Consider the following 25,690-nt stretch of genomic DNA (forward strand, 5'->3'; position numbering starts at 1 on the left):
CATGCTGTATATTTATACATTTGTAGTAGTAAATTTATTTTTAGCAAATCAGAACACATTATGTACATTTCATCTATAAAAAAGTACTGGTAATTTATATTATTAGAGACATTGAAAACCGTACTAGCACTAAAAACCGTATCAGCACTCATTTTAACATTCAAATTTTTCCATATACAGAGTAATTAAACCACATTTCTCACATTTACACATTCCAGGTCATTGATGTCACACTCAAATTTTTACATTGGACACACAACCGCTATAGTACACTATGGGAAAGAATCCCGTCACTCACACAAAGGTTCACACAGAACAAAACATTTTTCATTAATCACTAGTAAATTGTACATTCATGATGAGTAGTGTGTTGCGTAATCGTTTATTATAGTATTGAATGAGGTGTGCTCTATTTGAAGTGGATGAATTTATTGTGTTATCAGAACATTAACACGTTTGCTGACGTACTTATATCTATTGATCACCACTGTCTTTGTCTGTCTCCAAACTGAAAACTGACCTGAATCTTTTTTTTATCTTGTCAATAATAAAATGTTATTAATATTCCCATTTTTTATGTAATAATTATAAATGAGAAATAATTATAAGCAAGAAAAGTAGATTAGAGTGTATTTAAAACTTGATTAAAAAAAAACATGATACCTATATATATAACACATTGTTTATACTCATTTAGTGGTGATTGTGGATAGTTTAGTGTAATATTACTAATATTAATGTTATTATTATTACTAATATTATTATGTACTGTATTTGTCAATTAGTGGATTTGTTGACCCTTTAAATTTAGCTCCTGAAAATGTTTTATTTTTTATTTTAAATATAAAATTCTGTTATCTTATAGCTGGAAGTGACCAGACAAAGTATAGTTTCATTCATGAAGCACTGAAATCGGACTATGCAGTCTTTGATGAAAGTGTACAACTTGACATCCAAAAAGACTACTCAAGACGACATAAACGTACCAATGATGGCGCACCACCTGGAGGCCCCTCAAATAATGCAGATGAGACCATAGAGGTTATGGTGAGTTTTATGTTTCATTCTTTGCACTGAAATAAAATTGTATACTTCTTGAAAAAGAATAGAGAGGATTCATATATTTAATATGTTTTTGTGGCATGTGCATGTAAGCTTATCATGTGCTTCTGCTACAAATACAAAGTACTTCATCAAAATGCCACAGTTGTTGAATCGTGTTGTGTCCCTATGCATTTAATTTAATGCAGCACTATCATGATTTGTCTGTGGGACTTTAATTAGTTTGACTCTTACTGAATCTAAATAATATATTGTCAACAGTTTGTCAGGATATACAGGTATATGTATGTACATGTGTTTAAATGGGCATAGTGTCAAATCTTTCCTCTTCCTGTTTGGTACAATGTAACAGCAGGGTTGCGTAAATCCACATCCACCATTGGTTGCCTGTGCCCAAAATGGTCAATGTCATGACAACCAGACATCGATTCATTTTCTGTGTCCAGTTCACGGCGGTACTGAGCAACACTCTCAGACCACTACACACACGAAATCCACTGAAGTTACGAGGACCCGGGACATGGACTATACAAATTTTAGTTCACCATGTGTCAGATTGAATATTGCGTCTTTTCGGGGAAAATAAAATTGCAAAATTAGTTGTGTCATCATTGATTTCCACAACACTTTTACATTGAAGAAACAGAAATATTAGAATACTAATTAATTACCACCAGAATTTGCAATTTTAAAATAATTATGATCTGTCCGAACACAGTCAAGGTCTAAATCCTTATGGTTATCTGCATTGTTCGATCGTACGCAAGTTCAAAGCAATCTCCGCCATGATGTTTTTTGCATGATTTGACCAGCAACCACATCCTTTAACCTGATAAATCAAGTCTGTTATTAACCAATCAGGATGTATGTAATAGAGATACAATTTCAGAATGTTCATCAAACAAAAAGTAAGACAATGAAAATTATTCAAGGAATTGTTTTTTGACCTTGGTTATTACCTCCCATCAAATATGCTGATTGTATACCCTCGCTTGCTAAAAAAAAAACATTCAGCGCTAACGAATCATACTTCTTGTATGCCTTCTATACTTGGAAGATACAGTATTCTGATTGGTTACTGGCATTCTTGACCTATCAGGTCAAAGGACATCATGGTACTTGTGTTCTTGAAAACATGACGGATTTCAGCATTTGTAGAGAATTTATCGAGTATTGTGAAACATTCTTTCATGATGAAACAAACTTCAAGTTTACATATACATGTATTTCATAGAAAACTCGAAAAAAAAAAAATTTTTTTTGTATCAAACCATGACTGAAAAATGAGCAATAGAGTTAGAACCTCTGGAAAAGTAGGAGTACATCTGTGATAGTAGGTGCCCATTTATGTGATGTTTACGTTTTTCAGGTTTCTCAACACCATGTTAAGGTTTTTGTTTTGTTTTAAAGTTAAAATTGTCAGACCATTGCCCCCCCCCCCCTCCTCCTCAAAAAATGTGCGGTAGACAAAATTTCAGAGAACTAAAACTACACAATTCTGTGATCTGCCAAAATGTTATTTGCCAGTAAATTATGACAATTTGCTAAATAATTAGATGGTCAATCTGTTGAGAGGCAGATCAATACCCCCATAGGTCAGCGTACTGTAAAATATAGAGTTCATCAATTCAAAGCATGAATAGCCAAATAGCTAAAATTGCTTCTACTAATTCTGTGTTGGTGTTGCTTGATTTGCAAAGAATCCAGTGTTGCTGCTATAATATACTTATTTACACATGATTGGACAAACTCCATGATATAGCCAGTACTTTGTACAATAATAACTCCTGTATATGCCTGAGGGTTTTCATTACATGGTAATTATTAGTTATACACTGTTAGTAGGAGTTCATGAGTCTTCATAACATTATCCAGGGTATGTAGCTTTATTTTAATTGGTGTGTCCTCTGGGTAGGTGATAAGATATTAGCTTGCAAAGTTGGATTTTAATTGTCTATTGCCTTGGAGAGGACAAAACGGTATGATGTACACATCAATATGAACATTTATTACATCTTCTGAAAATAATTTATAACACAAAATTATATGTATCACAATTAAAGTTAGAAAATTAATGAAATACATGTGAAAGTGATCGCCTGTCTCTCACCTAAATCAAGATTCAGAGGAGCTAATTATCATACTCCCAGTTTATAATATTTGTATAGTGGCTTGGCTCTCGTAATAACTCATATGTTACCTTGTTCATTTTAAGCGTCAAGACCATTACCGAAAGGCAGGGTCGAATAAAATATTAGTGAGGCGAAATAAATTTATTACTCTAACCTTCTGTATTACACCATCACACTAATATCTCAAGTACTAATTATTCTATTTCAATAAAACTTGGTACATAGATGCTTTAAGACAATGTACAGACCTGCTCAGTTTTGGATTAAAATCTTAAAATATTAATTACCTAATTTGCATGATAACTTATAATGGTCAAATATAAGACAAATATTAGTTGCCAAGTTCTTGTTTGAAAAGGCAAATCTTAAATTTTGAATTAATTTAATTGTTTCTCTAATACTCTCAGCACGCATGAGTTCTTTCTAAGCTTTCTTTGATTTGAAATCATTTTGATTTGTAACTTGATATATTAATGGCACTATATTTTACCAAACATTGTGGAACACATCATTGTTCAGTCAACTTGCATTTCATTAAAATGTTCATAAAAGCAAATAAGGAATCACAAAGCTGGGTGATATAAATCATAAATTTGAAACACATGATATATGGTAAGAATATTTAACCCTAATCTGGCAAAGTCAATGTAGAAGTACTTAAGGGTTAGGGTTAAAGAATCATATTTTAAATAGCAATTTTGTTTAAACAGTGTCCCACACATTGGTCTAGATATGGTGATCATATCACTCGTTTTGGTATAAAACAGCCAAAGTTTTTTCAATTTGTTACCAAAATGACTGCATGACAAATGATAAAATCTTAATGATTTTCTAAAAAATTAATATAACGAAAAGCCTTGAGGAAAGTTCCAGTAGAAAACCAGTTATGTCTGGTCTACTCTACATAAATCACAGTTTGGTCTAAAATTGGATATGCATTTCACTTTTCACAAATGATCAAGACAGTAACGTTTGTTTAAGAATTCAACTTGTTTAATCAAGCATGTACATGTAATGAGAAGAGCAAGTTTTTAGCCTCGTATGTATGAGATAGTCACACACTCTCTTGAAATAAATGTTAAACTTCATTCACTGAGAAGGCAAGATGCTTGTACACATATTTTGTTTTTACAAACTGACAAGAAGTGAACAAAATATTTTAGTGAGTATAATAAAATATTTCTTTAGTCTAATAAACACAGGATTTAAAGGTACACAACTGATGGTATCAGCATACAAGTATGGTGTACATGAAGCAACAGGTGGTTGGCAATTTATTTCTATTTTGCTGGAAGGATGTGAGTGCTACATACTCCCCGGTACATTTGTATTTTAATCTAGATTCCAAGGGAATTATTAATATTATAAGTTTACTAGTGCAAATAATAAAATTCAGCCATTTGTAAAAACCTTGTACGTCTGTTCGAAAGTGGTCATTTTTGTTATGAAATTATTTTTTATTTAGAAAATTTGCATCATATTTGCTGGTCAATCTCATTTGAACACATTCTTTTTGTTTTATTGGACACAGCAACAGAGTTTCTGTAACTGGAAATCTTGAAAAATCTTTGGATCCCTAATGCATTTTTTTTGTGCTATTAAGTCTTAAATTATCACTATTTTGAGATTCAAAATGGCCACCTGAGTGAGGCATAGTACTGTTTTCATTATTAACATGAAATCAGGTTTGTTATTTGCTTTTTGTATTTTATAGATATCGATAATTATGTTAACTTAAAATTTTGTGACTATCTTGAAGTTTAAAGATTGAGGTAATCCAATTTATTTTTACTAAGTTTCATTTCAAAATGATGGAAAAGTCATTAATACAATGGACACAAATACCTCCAAATGTTATTTATTGAAGAACGAATCAATATTAAAATTTTCTGCATTTATACTATTTATAGTCACATTCATCATTAATAAAATTGTAGTGCCCATATTTAAGATGCTGTATGTATATGTTTAGTTATTTGAGGTGGTTGGCTTTTTTTACATGTCTGTTATTATTGCAATTACATGAAGACAGATTAAAATGTTGGTCATACACAAATGTTTACAATTTAATAATCAAATTTATTGTTGCCATGACATTTCTAATTAAAATCTATTTCCCCTTGCACATGTAATTTCATATTATATTATTATATATTAAATGTTGAGCAGGGAATTCAGTTATTTTAAAGTAAACCAGTCAGTCTCAAGGATAGCACCAGGGAATCATGGGAAACCATTCTTTATGTTATTTGTACTGTTAGTTTGTCTTTTAATTGTTTTCCATTGTATTTTTAACCTAGTAATTGTATTTGATGTGAGATTAGATTTAACTGAGCTTTAACTTAACTTTAACTCTACACTCAAGTTGTAGGTGTAAATTGTTCACATTTTTCTCACTTACAATGTACATTTGAAGAGCTAAACAACCAGAAATTACCATATAAATTAACTGTCCAATCATTAATGAGTGTGTGTAATATTTATGGGCATAATTATTTTGATATATTTTTAGCTCTGCTGTCGACTTTGTCAAGCAGAGCTTATCATATAAGTGATTGTCCGTCGTTGTCAACGTTTTACCATACTTTTTTTACTTCTTCTTGAAAACTACATGCCTTATTGCTTTGATACTTAGTGTATTTGTACCTTAGCCTTGTTTATATCTTTAATTCTATAATTTTGATGAATATTTTTGTCATTTTTGGTAAAAAGACTTGACTTGACTTGAAAACCCCAAGTCAGGTTGCTTTGATACTATACATATAGGTACCCCAGGTAGACCTTACTAAGATTTGTTCATTTTCTAATGATATCTTCAATGCTAACAGTGGAGCTATTTCAGCCGAGAGGCTGCTTGTTTAACATATCAAACTTAATAATTTTGATTAATTATTTTTGGTTATTAATTGAGATCTACTGTGGAAGTTGTTGCTTGTAACAACACTAGTGGAAGTAACTATGAAAATTCTTATATGTACAAAAAATAAAAACTGTACTATTGTATCTGCTATTGTTTGACAGATTTTAGTTAAAAAATATTGTACATCGTTAACTTTATATTATATTGTTATCAGCATATTTTGTATTGTTTGACAATGTTTTAAAACTGGTTCACATTGCCAATTTGCCAATTTAATGGTTCATAATGAATTAATCATTAATAATATCATTGTAAATTGTAGTGATTCTTGGTTAAATTATATTTTCTAGGACCATCACGACTACTACCAATCTCGTTACCTAAGTAGGGGATCCGAACACTGGGTTGATTTGGACACCACCAATCGTGGCACAGTGGTGACGCACCAAACTCTGTCTGATAGGCACCTGACAGCAGTGGTAAGTACATGTAAAAAGATCAATTGCATCTTTTGCTGATCTGCACATACATGGATATTTGCATATCTTCTTGATTTGCATATCATGGTTCATTCTGATTGCTATTTGCTTATGTCCTAATTTGCATATCTTGCTGATCTGCATATCTGGTGAACATTTTCTTGTTTTAATGATCTGTATCTGGCTGATTTGCATATCATTGTTCATTCTGATTGCCAATTTGCTTATGTCCTAATTTGCATATCTTGCTGATCTGCATATCTGGTGAATATTTTCCTGTTTTAATGATCTGTATCTTGCTGATTTGCATATCATTGTTCATTCTGATTGCCAATTTGCTTATGTCCTAATTTGCATATCTTGCTGATCTGCATATCTGGTGAACATTTTCCTGTTTTAATGATCTGTATCTTGCTGATTTGTATATCATTGTTCATTCTGATTGCCTATTTGCTTATGTCCTAATTTGCATATCTTGCTGATCTGCATATCTGGTGAACATTTTCCTGTTTTAATGATCTGTATCTGGCTGATTTGCATATCATTGTTCATTCTGATTGCCAATTTGCTTATGTCCTAATTTGCATACTTGCTGATCTGCATATCTGGTGAATATTTTCCTGTTTTAATGATCTGTATCTTGCTGATCTGCATATCTGGTGAATTAATGATCTGTATCTGGTTGATTTGCTTGTCATTAGTCATTTGCCTCTCTGATATATTTGCATATTCTCGGGGGTGGACATCCCAGCATTTTCACCGCCAAGCAATAATCACAGTGAAAACAAAGGTCGAAAACTTTCAGCTAGGAATCGGTACTTTGGGATGGTTGTTGAGACTCCCCTGAACAGTGCAAAAAATTCGCCACTGCATGTCCAACATATATAGATTTGGTCATCCAGGGCTACTTCAAAGTTGATTTTGTGTTGTTTTCTCGAATTTGACCATTTTCACCAGCTCTTCGACTGGCGTTCCACACCAGCTCGTGCAGATCCCATAGAAATACATGGTACAATGGTGCACGTCTTAGCAATGTCTTGTGACGTAGCTCCATCCTGAGGATAGAACACAGAATACATTGTTTACATGAAATTCTAACCTGCCATAATGGGTTCAATGTGTGTGTGTTTTTCTGCTGATATCTCAAGAACCAAATCAGATTTCAATGAAACTTGGTTCATAGATGGTCTGGATAATGTGCAGACCTGGATAGTTTGGTGTTTGCACATTAATTACCTAATTTGCATATTAATTAGCCAATTTTAAGCCTTCTCACTTTTTTTCTCAAGAACTACCCAACAGCTTTCAATGCAACTTGATATGACTAATGTATCAGATGACCATGGTCATGTGACCCCAATTATATGCATAAGTGTGATATCTCATGGCCATAAGACTATTTAGCCCTTAATTTATGAAGGCTGGATATAAGCCAATGAGCTTTAATCATGCATGAAAACCCTACAATTAAATTACCTAACAAAAATTCTGCTTCCCATTAAAATAAAATTTCCTGATATAGGTTTCATTTCCCTGTTCTAACTGCTATTGTGTATGGGGTGTGCATTTATTTAAATAGCATTTTTCATTTATCATTTATTAAACAAAATCAAGAATGTTAACTGATGATTTGTATTTAATTGATTTGAAATATCATTATTTAATAACAATGAAAATTTACTGCATTTTTTTTACATACAATAAAGCATACATACAATTCATAAAAAAAAATGCTAAATAAATAAATGGACATTAATTGTCTGCATTATTTTAAAAATATTACTTCCTTTATAATCAAGCAGTGTTTTATATAGTCTGTGTGTATAGACAGAGGTGAACTGGGAAGTACATATACACACACTGCGACTTACAATACAATATACATGCCTTCATTTTGTGACAAATTAATTCTGCAAGTTCCTAACAGATTTTTAAGCAGTTAGTTTGAAAAAGCATGAATATTACGACAGTTCTGTGAAAAATATAATTCATAATGTACTTTTCTATACATTTTAATTATTAAAAGTATGCACAATGACAGTTCAAATGTATACGTATATGTATACCTACATGTTTTGCAATTTTCTTGTTACTGTAGTAAAATAATACTATAATAGTAAGACTTATTTTATTGTAATAATTGTACATACAATCTCCCATAAAGTAAAATTACAGTATTTAAGAATTAAAAGTAGTTTTACAGGATTGTTTCCTTTTAAAATCTAGTATAAAGTTTATGTACCGGTAATTATAACAGTATATAAACTGACATTGCTAAAGTTGCTGTGTTTGCAGTAACCATGGTAGATAAAAAATGTAAGTGAGGTTACATGTATGTAAGCTACCGGTATTTGCGTTTAGGAAGTCAAAGTCATTTTTGTACATTTTTATGTTTTTTTCATGGTTTCTTCGTTAATTTTGTACCAAATGGACCTAACTCCTTAATTGTTTATATGTCTTGATCAAATATTTTGCAAAAATAGGATAAAAAATATGTTTAGCTAAATGTTTTTAACTCAGATTGTCATATTGTAAAAAAAAAAAGTTAGTGGTACATGTATGTATAATTCTATACTGAGAAATACATCTATTGTGCTTTGTCAGACACTACGGTAATTACATATATTGAACTGAGCAGATGTTTGTGGCAGAATTTGACTGTACTTGATCTGTTTAGAAGAGACGATCGATGTGCAATTTATATATAATGCTTCAACCCTTATCTAGTCAAGTGAATATAAAAGTACATGGGAATGGGATAAGGGATAAGATCATATGCAATGAGTTGATCTGTATATAATGAATACATTATTGACATGAATTTTTATGTATGGAATTTATTTTCAATGAGTTTAATGTGAAATATGGGAAAAAAAGTATATTCGCTGAAATCTATTTTCACTGAAGCAATCCTGTTCTACAGTATATTATCACAAATTTCATATGAATTGAATGTATGGTTTTTATCTCTAAATTGCTATACATCGTTTGTACATTTATGTCCGTTTAATACTGATATTGTAAATAATTTCACACAATTCTTATAGGCTGGCTTGTCACTGAATTTGCATGCATTGTGTATGTAAAAATTAATTATTCATGCAAACGATTCACATATGATATGCACATAGTGGATCATGCATTAACCGGTGGTCTGACAATGTCATGGAACTCTACATACAAGGACAGCTACTGTGAATACAATTATAGCTACTTGGCATTGTAAGCAATTGAACTCAACCAATGACTTGTGTAAACTGAACCTAAGTTTAGATAAAGTTCTAATAATCTTGTTGTAAAAATAACTCTTTTAAAAATTTATCTCTACATCGTGAATTAAAAAGAAAATATGCAGAATACATGAAACAGTAACTATTTAAACATAATAGCTAAAAATACAAGTTTTACAGTAGTTTATGTGAGTTTATTCCTACTGAAAATTGTAAATTGGATTGACACATGTATTATTTGTTGAATAAAGCTGCACTAACAATTAAATGAGATAAATTTGAGAATTTATCAAACCATGGTGTTTAAGTATCAAGGAGATTGATTGATACTTGATAAAATTCTCTGTAAATCTTGGGGAAATAAATTATTTTCACTGTCTTTTTCACAATATTCCTTTTTAAGACATAATAATGTTTATTGCCAAAAATTTCTGTACATATATTACTGCTTATTCTTTATAATTTCTTTGCTAATTTTTGAAAGTGTGTTAATATATATATTACCTATTAGAGGATTCAATGTATTAAAGGATGAAATTCACTTCGTTACATCTTGTAAATATTTACTAATTTACATGAGATGGACAAAACAGAAAAATGCAAGACAATCATCAACGCATCAGATAAACATTTACTGAAAACACTAATCCAATACATTGATAATGCAAACTTGAAAAGAAGCATTTAGTAACTTTGTTTTCTTATACTTATTATAATTAATTTGTGTTCATGTTTATTAATTAGCTTTATTACTCAAAGCCCCAAAAAAGATTGTAATTTCTTTATGGTGATTATCATGTCTTCATGACATTTTGTTGGAAAAAATCTGAACAAAAATATGCAATATTATTTAAATTTGTGAAAGGTGTAAAACTTTGTTGTGCAGAGTTACATTTATTTAAAAACAAAATAATAACAGTTAACTTATCAGCACTTTCCACTTTTTACACTGTTTTACCAGTGTAATTGATCACTCTGGGGTTTTCTGTTATCAATTCCTTGAAGGAAATAAAACACTTTCAGTATCTCTTGGGAGAAGAGAGGAAATGAAATTCAGTCACTAACATGGTCTAAACTACATATACCTGGTAACATTAGATGCTGTTTGTCTTGTCAAAGGTATATTGTATAACTGCAGCTGAAGTAATATAAGAAACTGTACCTACCTATAAGGCAGCTGAGGGAATCCAATTTAAAGTTAATTATTAGAATGGGGATAATAACCGGTCACTGGTAGCATAGTGGTTGTCGCATCAGACTCATGATCGGTAGACCCGAGTTCAAATCCTACCTTAGGCTGAACATCAAAGGGTCGACCCCTACCCTGGGTGAGTGTGCCACAGACTCAATGGGAAGGCCAATTCCACTGGCCGAGATTCATTCACTAGCGAATGCGACTTTGGGGGAACCTTGGTTAAGGTCCGCAGGTGCTTGTGTTCGACCGGGCCTGGTTGACGCCAGGATAGCGCATTAAAATTGCCATTTGATAGGGAGATGGCCACACAGCCCTGTCATGTAGTCCCAAACAGGAAATTACTTCTTGCAAAATGCACTATGTGTCAGCACTAGCACTTGCAATTAGCACTTACAAAAAAAAGTCAGGAGAGACAACAGTGACATTCAATGTTTGGAACTGTCGCCTGGCACAAAAACATTTAAAAAAAAAAAAAAGAATGGGGATAATAATTTATTTATTCAGCAGCACATCATGACTAAAAAAAACAAAAGGCCATATGCACGACCTACAAAAGGTCACACATCCTGGAACTTCTGGTGGTGTAATTCACTATCAATATGGATTTTCCTAATTATTTGATCAAGAATATGCAAGCAGTTGTCTGATCTCTACATGGCAATCTTAATTTTGAAATGCAAATTTTTCTATCATTATTGAAAAAGGGATTGTTTCGTGATTCAGTCAAATTGCGCTTGTTGGTGAAGTTTAAAAATAGTTATATTAAACAAAAATTGAGGTGTATAGTTTTGGAAATTACTATACTCCAAGTGAGCTGTCATGCAGCCCTTTGGAGTCTAGCATCACCCCCATTACATTCAGAAATATTTTCCTACTACGAAACACTATAAATACTTTTGAATAATACTTTGATTTTTGTACAGCACAATTCTAGATACAGTGTTCTTTAATTTCACCTGTTACATATACCATATACATAGTACATTTTTTCACTTGTTATTGCTGGAAATAGTTTTGTAATGTAACTCTGTGGCATCTATCTCTGTTATATCCATACGATAGACTTTACTTTCATTTAAATGAAACGGAAAATTACAAGACCTCTGTGACCAAAACTTGCAGACATGCCTAAGGGAATACCACAAGTCACAATTAAGTCACTACATTTGAAACCCTGAAAGCTTTTTTACTCCACTGCCGCTCCAAATTTCAAGGTGACATTGGAAAGAAGAGCTGCTGACTATTTTTATAAACATCTCGCGCTGCGCATGTGCGAGATATATGGGTCTCATACAAACAAAGATGGCGACTTTGACTGTTGCGCAGATCAATGAGTACAAATAAAGACATTACCAAGCTTTAATTAGGTAGTATTTTTAGGTGATTGGAAGGTATTGAAGGAGTCACCAGCGGTAATTAGTGTATGTTTATCAAAACAAATGTCGCACATGCGCAATGCGATGACTACTGCCATTTAAAAGCATGTTCAGGTTGCATGAGTATAGGTTGTTTGTGCATATAGACTATTAGCGGTTGAATGTACTTTGTACAGTAATGTAAATCAAGTCAAATTTCATGTACAATGATTGGCAATCATATTCAGGGAATTCCGCAGATTTCTAAGCCCCAGGGATCGATTTTTTCAAACTTATAAATCCGAAGAGAAAATTTTAGGGGGGTAAGAATACAAATCTTGTTCATTCTCCGGAAGTAAACACGCTGTCGGGTCATTATTGTCAGCTGCAAGAGGCCTGTATCAGTGTATGGTCGAAGGAAAACAACTAGTGGTGTCTCCAATGCGGAATGTTCGCGACTCTTTTCATCAGTGCAATCGTAAAATCCGATGTGGTTTCCAAGTTTTCAAAGTAATACGTAACGATTAACATGATTGGCTGGGTTTGCTCTAACGGGCCAATCAGTGAAGAGCTTTCATTTTTCTTTTTACCATCGACGCCATTTTATTGTTTCAATTGTAAGCTGCGTTGGATCGTTGGTTACAAAAGACAACGAATCAGCTGTGCGAGAGATCGATAAAGGCATTAAAGACATAAAGACATTAGGAACTTTGACCGTGCAAAAAATTGAGTGACTTCATCGGCAAGTACAAGGTCCCGGGAATGGCGCAGTGTCTGTATTGTAACGATTTGATCAGCTACAGTTCTCGGAGCCTGTCTACTTTTCATTCTGCTGAAAATTAAAATTCTCTTTCTCATCCCTGCAATTGAACCCTGCATACTGCAAAATTAAACTGTGTCCATATCAGCCCCCAAAAAAATGTGTAAATAGAAAAATAAAGAAACTGGCATATTTTGTTATAGCTTCATTAACCTTTTCACCACCAGTTCCCGCTTTTCATCACAAATTCACAAAAATGTTTATAGTCTACACTTCCCTTCAGAAGATTGGCACAAAAACTTTCTGAGTAAAAACTGAAAATTGACTCAATTTTTTGTCTTTTGTCTTCAAAAATAGGATTCATTTTCAGAAATATTAAAGAATATAAGAAAAATGTGCTGAATAATTGTGGCGAGAGAAGTCTGGTAGTGAAAAGGTTAATGCCAAGCGCATGTTAAGCTTCCTCAAACCATACACTACTTTAATACATGTAATAATTCCCTGCTACCCATGGTGTCACTTTGACTATAAAGAGTTTAGTAATTGATATTTTATGGGTTTTTTTAATTACTCTATGTGGACACTAATTAATACAAAACAGTTACCCTCAGGTGACCCGACCATTTCAGTTTATTGCAAATAACACCTAATGTAAACAATAACAAGCATTAAACAAATCTACACTAAAAAAAGCTAGCAGAATATATATTCCGGTACATACAATTTGTTACAAAATAAAGAAAACACTCTTCACTACATTTGGGTGAGGGCTGACCCTTTCATCATAAATGTAATTTTGAATTTGCTAGCTATACTTAAAATTTCATCAAAACAACATTTTTGGCTTTTAATAGAGAAAAATAGCATTCCTTCTACTAGGCGCGTTAATTGATGTATTTCTATTTTGGGCCTTAATTTATTATATTTGTTGAAATATGGTTCACTTGTTTTAATTGGGTAGTGTATAAAGGCTTCGTAACAGAAATGACGAGGCACGGTCAGCGTGCGATGTAAATAGTATGAAGCGAATGGGCTACAATAACCATGCGCAATGAAGTATGCAAATGGATAATTAACGATTTTGAACTGTTTACAAAATACAACAATTAGAGAACAGCTTGCAGATGTAAAGATCTCGAAAATAGTTTTATAATAAAACAGTATTATGTAGTTCCTAATTATAAGACCACTCAAAATGTATGTGTGCTTATAAAAACATAACAATTTGAATGTTCTTTATACTCAATGAAAATTACATAGACCCTAAAGAAGAGTCTGTGCAATAAACCGAATGAATTCCCATGCCTGCACTTTTATGGGCATAACAGTTATTTTTGTCAATGTATTTGCTCTATCGTAATGCTTAATCAAGACTTATTCTTATATATACGATAGGCTGTGTCATATATGCATATGTAAGCATGTATTGAACAAATACAGTATTAGCAATTATATGTGTCCTGCTCCCTTTTTTGTTATGTAGCATCGGTTACAAAAAATAAATTATATTATTTTTGCTACTAGACCAGAAATATTTGAGTCAAGAAAAAATGAATGTAGGTGTGAGACTTCATTTTAATTCCATGCCTACATCTATCATTTGATGATATCACCGTGAAATTTTCACTTCTATGACATGTGTATTCTGTGATATGTCCAAAATAGTGATTTTGTCTTAAGCAAAATTAAAGCTAGGTATTATATACATAATTGTTATTTTGGTTGCATTAAAAAGATATATTAATTAAATCGCAGATTTCTCATTAAGCTGTTACACACATACTTACCGGGGGTATATAAACAAAATTAAATTCAACAATTAAAATATGTGATCATTATAGAGTGTCATTAACACATTGGTAGGCCCCATAGTAGTGTACTTCATACATCGTGAGCTAAGTATATATCAAACATATGGTTGTCATATTGCTAATTAACATAATCAAAACTACTGTAAAATACTTTATTTTAGCTGGAATTAATTTTCTCTGAAAAGACTTTTTGGATGTTTTGTATGGAGTTTATTTTCACTGATTTTTGACAAGTTGAATGTAAAAAAGTATATTCGCTGGATTTTATTTTCACTGAATCATTCTTTCAGCAAAAATAGCGAAAATAAAGTATTTTACAGTACACAAATATTAAATTTTCCATCCATTTAAAGCAGCACAGTGCTATATGGTTATCAATGTGCTAACACATATTGGAATCCATTTTACTCCATATGTTATGGACATTTAAAGCAGCACAGTGTTGTATGGTTATCAATGTGCTAACACATATTGGAATCCATTTTACTCCATATGTTATGGACATTTAAAGCAGCACAGTGTTGTATGGTTATCAATGTGCTAACACATATTGGAATCCATGTTACTCCATATGTTATGGACATTTAAAGCAGCACAGTGCTGTATGGTTATCAATGTGCTAACACATATTGGAATCCATTTTACTCCATATGTTATGGACATTTAAAGCAGCACAGTGCTGTATGGTTATCAATGTGCTAACACATATTGGAATCCATGTTACTCCATATGTTATGGACATTTAAAGCAGCACAGTGCTGTATGGTTATCAATGTGCTAACACATATTGGAATCCATTTTACTCCATATGTTATGGACATTTAAAGCAGCACAGTGTTGTATGGTTATCAATGTGCTAACACATATTGGAATCCATTTTACTCCATATGTTATGGACATTTAAAGCAGCACAGTGCTGTATGGTTATCAATGTGCTAACACATATTGGAATCCATTTTACTCCATATGTTATGGACATTTAAAGCAGCACAGTGCTGTATGGTTATCAATGTGCTAACACATATTGGAATCCATGTTACTCCATATGTTATGGACATTTAAAGCAGCACAGTGCTGTATGGTTATCAATGTGCTAACACATATTGGAATCCATTTTACTCCATATGTTATGGACATTTAAAGCAGCACAGTGCTGTATGGTTATCAATGTGCTAACACATATTGGAATCCATTTTACTCCATATGTTATGGACATTTAAAGCAGCACAGTGCTGTATGGTTATCAATGTGCTAACACATATTGGAGTCCATTTTACTCCATATGTTATGGACATTTAAAGCAGCACAGTGCTATATGGTTATCAATGTGCTAACACATATTGGAATCCATTTTACTCCATATGTTATGGACATTTAAAGCAGCACAGTGCTATATGGTTATCAATGTGCTAACACATATTGGAATCCATTTTACTCCATATGTTATGGACATTTAAAGCAGCACAGTGCTGTATGGTTATCAATGTGCTAACACATATTGGAATCCATTTTACTCCATATGTTATGGACATTTAAAGCAGCACAGTGCTGTATGGTTATCAATGTGCTAACACATATTGGAATCCATTTTACTCCATATGTTATGGACATTTAAAGCAGCACAGTGCTGTATGGTTATCAATGTGCTAACACATATTGGAGTCCATTTTACTCCATATGTTATGGACATTTAAAGCAGCACAGTGCTGTATGGTTATCAATGTGCTAACACATATTGGAATCCATTTTACTCCATATGTTATGGACATTTAAAGCAGCACAGTGTTGTATGGTTATCAATGTGCTAACACATATTGGAATCCATTTTACTCCATATGTTATGGACATTTAAAGCAGCACAGTGCTGTATGGTTATCAATGTGCTAACACATATTGGAATCCATTTTACTCCATATGTTATGGACATTTAAAGCAGCACAGTGCTGTATGGTTATCAATGTGCTAACACATATTGGAATCCATGTTACTCCATATGTTATGGACATTTAAAGCAGCACAGTGTTGTATGGTTATCAATGTGCTAACACATATTGGAATCCATTTTACTCCATATGTTATGGACATTTAAAGCAGCACAGTGCTGTATGGTTATCAATGTGCTAACACATATTGGAGTCCATTTTACTCCATATGTTATGGACATTTAAAGCAGCACAGTGTTGTATGGTTATCAATGTGCTAACACATATTGGAATCCATTTTACTCCATATGTTATGGACATTTAAAGCAGCACAGTGTTGTATGGTTATCAATGTGCTAACACATATTGGAATCCATGTTACTCCATATGTTATGGACATTTAAAGCAGCACAGTGCTGTATGGTTATCAATGTGCTAACACATATTGGAATCCATGTTACTCCATATGTTATGGACATTTAAAGCAGCACAGTGCTGTATGGTTATCAATGTGCTAACACATATTGGAATCCATTTTACTCCATATGTTATGGACATTTAAAGCAGCACAGTGCTGTATGGTTATCAATGTGCTAACACATATTGGAATCCATTTTACTCCATATGTTATGGACATTTAAAGCAGCACAGTGTTGTATGGTTATCAATGTGCTAACACATATTGGAATCCATTTTACTCCATATGTTATGGACATTTAAAGCAGCACAGTGCTGTATGGTTATCAATGTGCTAACACATATTGGAATCCATTTTACTCCATATGTTATGGACATTTAAAGCAGCACAGTGCTATATGGTTATCAATGTGCTAACACATATTGGAATCCATTTTACTCCATATGTTATGGACATTTAAAGCAGCACAGTGCTGTATGGTTATCAATGTGCTAACACATATTGGAATCCATGTTACTCCATATGTTATGGACATTTAAAGCAGCACAGTGCTATATGGTTATCAATGTGCTAACACATATTGGAATCCATGTTACTCCATATGTTATGGACATTTAAAGCAGCACAGTGCTGTATGGTTATCAATGTGCTAACACATATTGGAATCCATTTTACTCCATATGTTATGGACATTTAAAGCAGCACAGTGTTGTATGGTTATCAATGTGCTAACACATATTGGAATCCATTTTACTCCATATGTTATGGACATTTAAAGCAGCACAGTGCTGTATGGTTATCAATGTGCTAACACATATTGGAATCCATTTTACTCCATATGTTATGGACATTTAAAGCAGCACAGTGCTGTATGGTTATCAATGTGCTAACACATATTGGAATCCATTTTACTCCATATGTTATGGACATTTAAAGCAGCACAGTGTTGTATGGTTATCAATGTGCTAACACATATTGGAATCCATTTTACTCCATATGTTATGGACATTTAAAGCAGCACAGTGCTGTATGGTTATCAATGTGCTAACACATATTGGAATCCATTTTACTCCATATGTTATGGACATTTAAAGCAGCACAGTGTTGTATGGTTATCAATGTGCTAACACATATTGGAATCCATTTTACTCCATATGTTATGGACATTTAAAGCAGCACAGTGCTGTATGGTTATCAATGTGCTAACACATATTGGAATCCATTTTACTCCATATGTTATGGACATTTAAAGCAGCACAGTGTTGTATGGTTATCAATGTGCTAACACATATTGGAATCCATTTTACTCCATATGTTATGGACATTTAAAGCAGCACAGTGCTGTATGGTTATCAATGTGCTAACACATATTGGAATCCATTTTACTCCATATGTTATGGACATTTAAAGCAGCACAGTGCTGTATGGTTATCAATGTGCTAACACATATTGGAATCCATTTTACTCCATATGTTATGGACATTTAAAGCAGCACAGTGCTGTATGGTTATCAATGTGCTAACACATATTGGAATCCATTTTACTCCATATGTTATGGACATTTAAAGCAGCACAGTGTTGTATGGTTATCAATGTGCTAACACATATTGGAATCCATTTTACTCCATATGTTATGGACATTTAAAGCAGCACAGTGTTGTATGGTTATCAATGTGCTAACACATATTGGAATCCATTTTACTCCATATGTTATGGACATTTAAAGCAGCACAGTGCTGTATGGTTATCAATGTGCTAACACATATTGGAATCCATTTTACTCCATATGTTATGGACATTTAAAGCAGCACAGTGCTGTATGGTTATCAATGTGCTAACACATATTGGAATCCATTTTACTCCATATGTTATGGACATTTAAAGCAGCACAGTGTTGTATGGTTATCAATGTGCTAACACATATTGGAATCCATTTTACTCCATATGTTATGGACATTTAAAGCAGCACAGTGCTGTATGGTTATCAATGTGCTAACACATATTGGAATCCATTTTACTCCATATGTTATGGACATTTAAAGCAGCACAGTGCTGTATGGTTATCAATGTGCTAACACATATTGGAATCCATTTTACTCCATATGTTATGGACATTTAAAGCAGCACAGTGCTGTATGGTTATCAATGTGCTAACACATATTGGAATCCATTTTACTCCATATGTTATGGACATTTAAAGCAGCACAGTGCTGTATGGTTATCAATGTGCTAACACATATTGGAATCCATTTTACTCCATATGTTATGGACATTTAAAGCAGCACAGTGTTGTATGGTTATCAATGTGCTAACACATATTGGAATCCATTTTACTCCATATGTTATGGACATTTAAAGCAGCACAGTGTTGTATGGTTATCAATGTGCTAACACATATTGGAATCCATTTTACTCCATATGTTATGGACATTTAAAGCAGCACAGTGCTGTATGGTTATCAATGTGCTAACACATATTGGAATCCATTTTACTCCATATGTTATGGACATTTAAAGCAGCACAGTGCTGTATGGTTATCAATGTGCTAACACATATTGGAATCCATTTTACTCCATATGTTATGGACATTTAAAGCAGCACAGTGCTGTATGGTTATCAATGTGCTAACACATATTGGAATCCATTTTACTCCATATGTTATGGACATTTAAAGCAGCACAGTGCTGTATGGTTATCAATGTGCTAACACATATTGGAATCCATTTTACTCCATATGTTATGGACATTTAAAGCAGCACAGTGTTGTATGGTTATCAATGTGCTAACACATATTGGAATCCATGTTACTCCATATGTTATGGACATTTAAAGCAGCACAGTGTTGTATGGTTATCAATGTGCTAACACATATTGGAATCCATTTTACTCCATATGTTATGGACATTTAAAGCAGCACAGTGCTGTATGGTTATCAATGTGCTAACACATATTGGAATCCATTTTACTCCATATGTTATGGACATTTAAAGCAGCACAGTGTTGTATGGTTATCAATGTGCTAACACATATTGGAATCCATTTTACTCCATATGTTATGGACATTTAAAGCAGCACAGTGCTGTATGGTTATCAATGTGCTAACACATATTGGAATCCATTTTACTCCATATGTTATGGACATTTAAAGCAGCACAGTGCTGTATGGTTATCAATGTGCTAACACATATTGGAATCCATTTTACTCCATATGTTATGGACATTTAAAGCAGCACAGTGCTGTATGGTTATCAATGTGCTAACACATATTGGAATCCATTTTACTCCATATGTTATGGACATTTAAAGCAGCACAGTGTTGTATGGTTATCAATGTGCTAACACATATTGGAATCCATTTTACTCCATATGTTATGGACATTTAAAGCAGCACAGTGTTGTATGGTTATCAATGTGCTAACACATATTGGAATCCATTTTACTCCATATGTTATGGACATTTAAAGCAGCACAGTGTTGTATGGTTATCAATGTGCTAACACATATTGGAATCCATTTTACTCCATATGTTATGGACATTTAAAGCAGCACAGTGTTGTATGGTTATCAATGTGCTAACACATATTGGAATCCATTTTACTCCATATGTTATGGACATTTAAAGCAGCACAGTGCTGTATGGTTATCAATGTGCTAACACATATTGGAGTCCATTTTACTCCATATGTTATGGACATTTAAAGCAGCACAGTGCTGTATGGTTATCAATGTGCTAACACATATTGGAATCCATTTTACTCCATATGTTATGGACATTTAAAGCAGCACAGTGCTGTATGGTTATCAATGTGCTAACACATATTGGAATCCATTTTACTCCATATGTTATGGACATTTAAAGCAGCACAGTGTTGTATGGTTATCAATGTGCTAACACATATTGGAATCCATTTTACTCCATATGTTATGGACATTTAAAGCAGCACAGTGCTGTATGGTTATCAATGTGCTAACACATATTGGAATCCATTTTACTCCATATGTTATGGACATTTAAAGCAGCACAGTGCTGTATGGTTATCAATGTGCTAACACATATTGGAATCCATTTTACTCCATATGTTATGGACATTTAAAGCAGCACAGTGTTGTATGGTTATCAATGTGCTAACACATATTGGAATCCATTTTACTCCATATGTTATGGACATTTAAAGCAGCACAGTGCTATATGGTTATCAATGTGCTAACACATATTGGAATCCATTTTACTCCATATGTTATGGACATTTAAAGCAGCACAGTGTTGTATGGTTATCAATGTGCTAACACATATTGGAATCCATTTTACTCCATATGTTATGGACATTTAAAGCAGCACAGTGCTGTATGGTTATCAATGTGCTAACACATATTGGAGTCCATGTTACTCCATATGTTATGGACATTTAAAGCAGCACAGTGTTGTATGGTTATCAATGTGCTAACACATATTGGAATCCATTTTACTCCATATGTTATGGACATTTAAAGCAGCACAGTGCTGTATGGTTATCAATGTGCTAACACATATTGGAGTCCAGTTTACTCCATATGTTATGGACATTTAAAGCAGCACAGTGCTGTATGGTTATCAATGTGCTAACACATATTGGAATCCATGTTACTCCATATGTTATGGACATTTAAAGCAGCACAGTGCTGTATGGTTATCAATGTGCTAACACATATTGGAATCCATTTTACTCCATATGTTATGGACATTTAAAGCAGCACAGTGCTGTATGGTTATCAATGTGCTAACACATATTGGAATCCATTTTACTCCATATGTTATGGACATTTAAAGCAGCACAGTGCTGTATGGTTATCAATGTGCTAACACATATTGGAATCCATTTTACTCCATATGTTATGGACATTTAAAGCAGCACAGTGCTGTATGGTTATCAATGTGCTAACACATATTGGAATCCATTTTACTCCATATGTTATGGACATTTAAAGCAGCACAGTGTTGTATGGTTATCAATGTGCTAACACATATTGGAATCCATTTTACTCCATATGTTATGGACATTTAAAGCAGCACAGTGCTGTATGGTTATCAATGTGCTAACACATATTGGAGTCCATTTTACTCCATATGTTATGGACATTTAAAGCAGCACAGTGTTGTATGGTTATCAATGTGCTAACACATATTGGAATCCATTTTACTCCATATGTTATGGACATTTAAAGCAGCACAGTGTTGTATGGTTATCAATGTGCTAACACATATTGGAATCCATTTTACTCCATATGTTATGGACATTTAAAGCAGCACAGTGTTGTATGGTTATCAATGTGCTAACACATATTGGAATCCATTTTACTCCATATGTTATGGACATTTAAAGCAGCACAGTGTTGTATGGTTATCAATGTGCTAACACATATTGGAATCCATGTTACTCCATATGTTATGGACATTTAAAGCAGCACAGTGCTGTATGGTTATCAATGTGCTAACACATATTGGAGTCCAGTTTACTCCATATGTTATGGACATTTAAAGCAGCACAGTGCTGTATGGTTATCAATGTGCTAACACATATTGGAATCCATGTTACTCCATATGTTATGGACATTTAAAGCAGCACAGTGTTGTATGGTTATCAATGTGCTAACACATATTGGAATCCATTTTACTCCATATGTTATGGACATTTAAAGCAGCACAGTGCTGTATGGTTATCAATGTGCTAACACATATTGGAATCCATGTTACTCCATATGTTATGGACATTTAAAGCAGCACAGTGCTGTATGGTTATCAATGTGCTAACACATATTGGAATCCATTTTACTCCATATGTTATGGACATTTAAAGCAGCACAGTGCTGTATGGTTATCAATGTGCTAACACATATTGGAATCCATTTTACTCCATATGTTATGGACATTTAAAGCAGCACAGTGCTGTATGGTTATCAATGTGCTAACACATATTGGAATCCATTTTACTCCATATGTTATGGACATTTAAAGCAGCACAGTGCTGTATGGTTATCAATGTGCTAACACATATTGGAATCCATTTTACTCCATATGTTATGGACATTTAAAGCAGCACAGTGTTGTATGGTTATCAATGTGCTAACACATATTGGAATCCATTTTACTCCATATGTTATGGACATTTAAAGCAGCACAGTGCTGTATGGTTATCAATGTGCTAACACATATTGGAGTCCATTTTACTCCATATGTTATGGACATTTAAAGCAGCACAGTGTTGTATGGTTATCAATGTGCTAACACATATTGGAATCCATTTTACTCCATATGTTATGGACATTTAAAGCAGCACAGTGTTGTATGGTTATCAATGTGCTAACACATATTGGAATCCATTTTACTCCATATGTTATGGACATTTAAAGCAGCACAGTGTTGTATGGTTATCAATGTGCTAACACATATTGGAATCCATTTTACTCCATATGTTATGGACATTTAAAGCAGCACAGTGTTGTATGGTTATCAATGTGCTAACACATATTGGAATCCATGTTACTCCATATGTTATGGACATTTAAAGCAGCACAGTGCTGTATGGTTATCAATGTGCTAACACATATTGGAGTCCAGTTTACTCCATATGTTATGGACATTTAAAGCAGCACAGTGCTGTATGGTTATCAATGTGCTAACACATATTGGAATCCATGTTACTCCATATGTTATGGACATTTAAAGCAGCACAGTGTTGTATGGTTATCAATGTGCTAACACATATTGGAATCCATTTTACTCCATATGTTATGGACATTTAAAGCAGCACAGTGCTGTATGGTTATCAATGTGCTAACACATATTGGAGTCCATGTTACTCCATATGTTATGGACATTTAAAGCAGCACAGTGTTGTATGGTTATCAATGTGCTAACACATATTGGAATCCATTTTACTCCATATGTTATGGACATTTAAAGCAGCACAGTGCTGTATGGTTATCAATGTGCTAACACATATTGGAATCCATTTTACTCCATATGTTATGGACATTTAAAGCAGCACAGTGCTGTATGGTTATCAATGTGCTAACACATATTGGAATCCATTTTACTCCATATGTTATGGACATTTAAAGCAGCACAGTGTTGTATGGTTATCAATGTGCTAACACATATTGGAATCCATTTTACTCCATATGTTATGGACATTTAAAGCAGCACAGTGCTGTATGGTTATCAATGTGCTAACACATATTGGAATCCATTTTACTCCATATGTTATGGACATTTAAAGCAGCACAGTGTTGTATGGTTATCAATGTGCTAACACATATTGGAATCCATTTTACTCCATATGTTATGGACATTTAAAGCAGCACAGTGCTGTATGGTTATCAATGTGCTAACACATATTGGAATCCATTTTACTCCATATGTTATGGACATTTAAAGCAGCACAGTGCTGTATGGTTATCAATGTGCTAACACATATTGGAATCCATTTTACTCCATATGTTATGGACATTTAAAGCAGCACAGTGCTGTATGGTTATCAATGTGCTAACACATATTGGAATCCATTTTACTCCATATGTTATGGACATTTAAAGCAGCACAGTGCTGTATGGTTATCTATGTGCTAACACATATTGGAATCCATTTTACTCCGTATGTTATGGACATTTAAAGCAGCACAGTGTTGTATGGTTATCAATGTGCTAACACATATTGGAATCCATTTTACTCCATATGTTATGGACATTTAAAGCAGCACAGTGTTGTATGGTTATCAATGTGCTAACACATATTGGAATCCATTTTACTCCATATGTTATGGACATTTAAAGCAGCACAGTGTTGTATGGTTATCAATGTGCTAACACATATTGGAATCCATTTTACTCCATATGTTATGGACATTTAAAGCAGCACAGTGTTGTATGGTTATCAATGTGCTAACACATATTGGAATCCATTTTACTCCATATGTTATGGACATTTAAAGCAGCACAGTGCTGTATGGTTATCAATGTGCTAACACATATTGGAATCCATTTTACTCCATATGTTATGGACATTTAAAGCAGCACAGTGTTGTATGGTTATCAATGTGCTAACACATATTGGAATCCATTTTACTCCATATGTTATGGACATTTAAAGCAGCACAGTGTTGTATGGTTATCAATGTGCTAACACATATTGGAATCCATTTTACTCCATATGTTATGGACATTTAAAGCAGCACAGTGTTGTATGGTTATCAATGTGCTAACACATATTGGAATCCATTTTACTCCATATGTTATGGACATTTAAAGCAGCACAGTGCTGTATGGTTATCAATGTGCTAACACATATTGGAATCCATTTTACTCCATATGTTATGGACATTTAAAGCAGCACAGTGCTGTATGGTTATCAATGTGCTAACACATATTGGAATCCATTTTACTCCATATGTTATGGACATTTAAAGCAGCACAGTGCTGTATGGTTATCAA

General features: G+C 33.4%; 1 protein-coding gene across 2 annotated transcripts in view; it reads left to right on the forward strand.

Annotated features, from left to right (window-relative positions):
* LOC102807785 (plexin domain-containing protein 2-like) overlaps positions 1-25,690 on the forward strand; it is an 80,387-nt gene that overhangs the window by 9,693 nt on the left and 45,004 nt on the right. For both annotated transcript variants that reach the window (XM_085501078.1, XM_085501079.1), the window contains exons 2-3: positions 866-1,047; positions 6,405-6,533. In XM_085501078.1, the coding sequence (XP_085357204.1) occupies positions 866-1,047; positions 6,405-6,533 (311 nt within the window). The remainder of the gene's footprint in view (positions 1-865; positions 1,048-6,404; positions 6,534-25,690) is intronic.

The sequence above is a fragment of the Saccoglossus kowalevskii genome, chromosome 7 (assembly GCF_978046115.1).
Source record: "Saccoglossus kowalevskii chromosome 7, keSacKowa6.1, whole genome shotgun sequence".
NCBI classification, from domain to species: domain Eukaryota; kingdom Metazoa; phylum Hemichordata; class Enteropneusta; family Harrimaniidae; genus Saccoglossus; species Saccoglossus kowalevskii.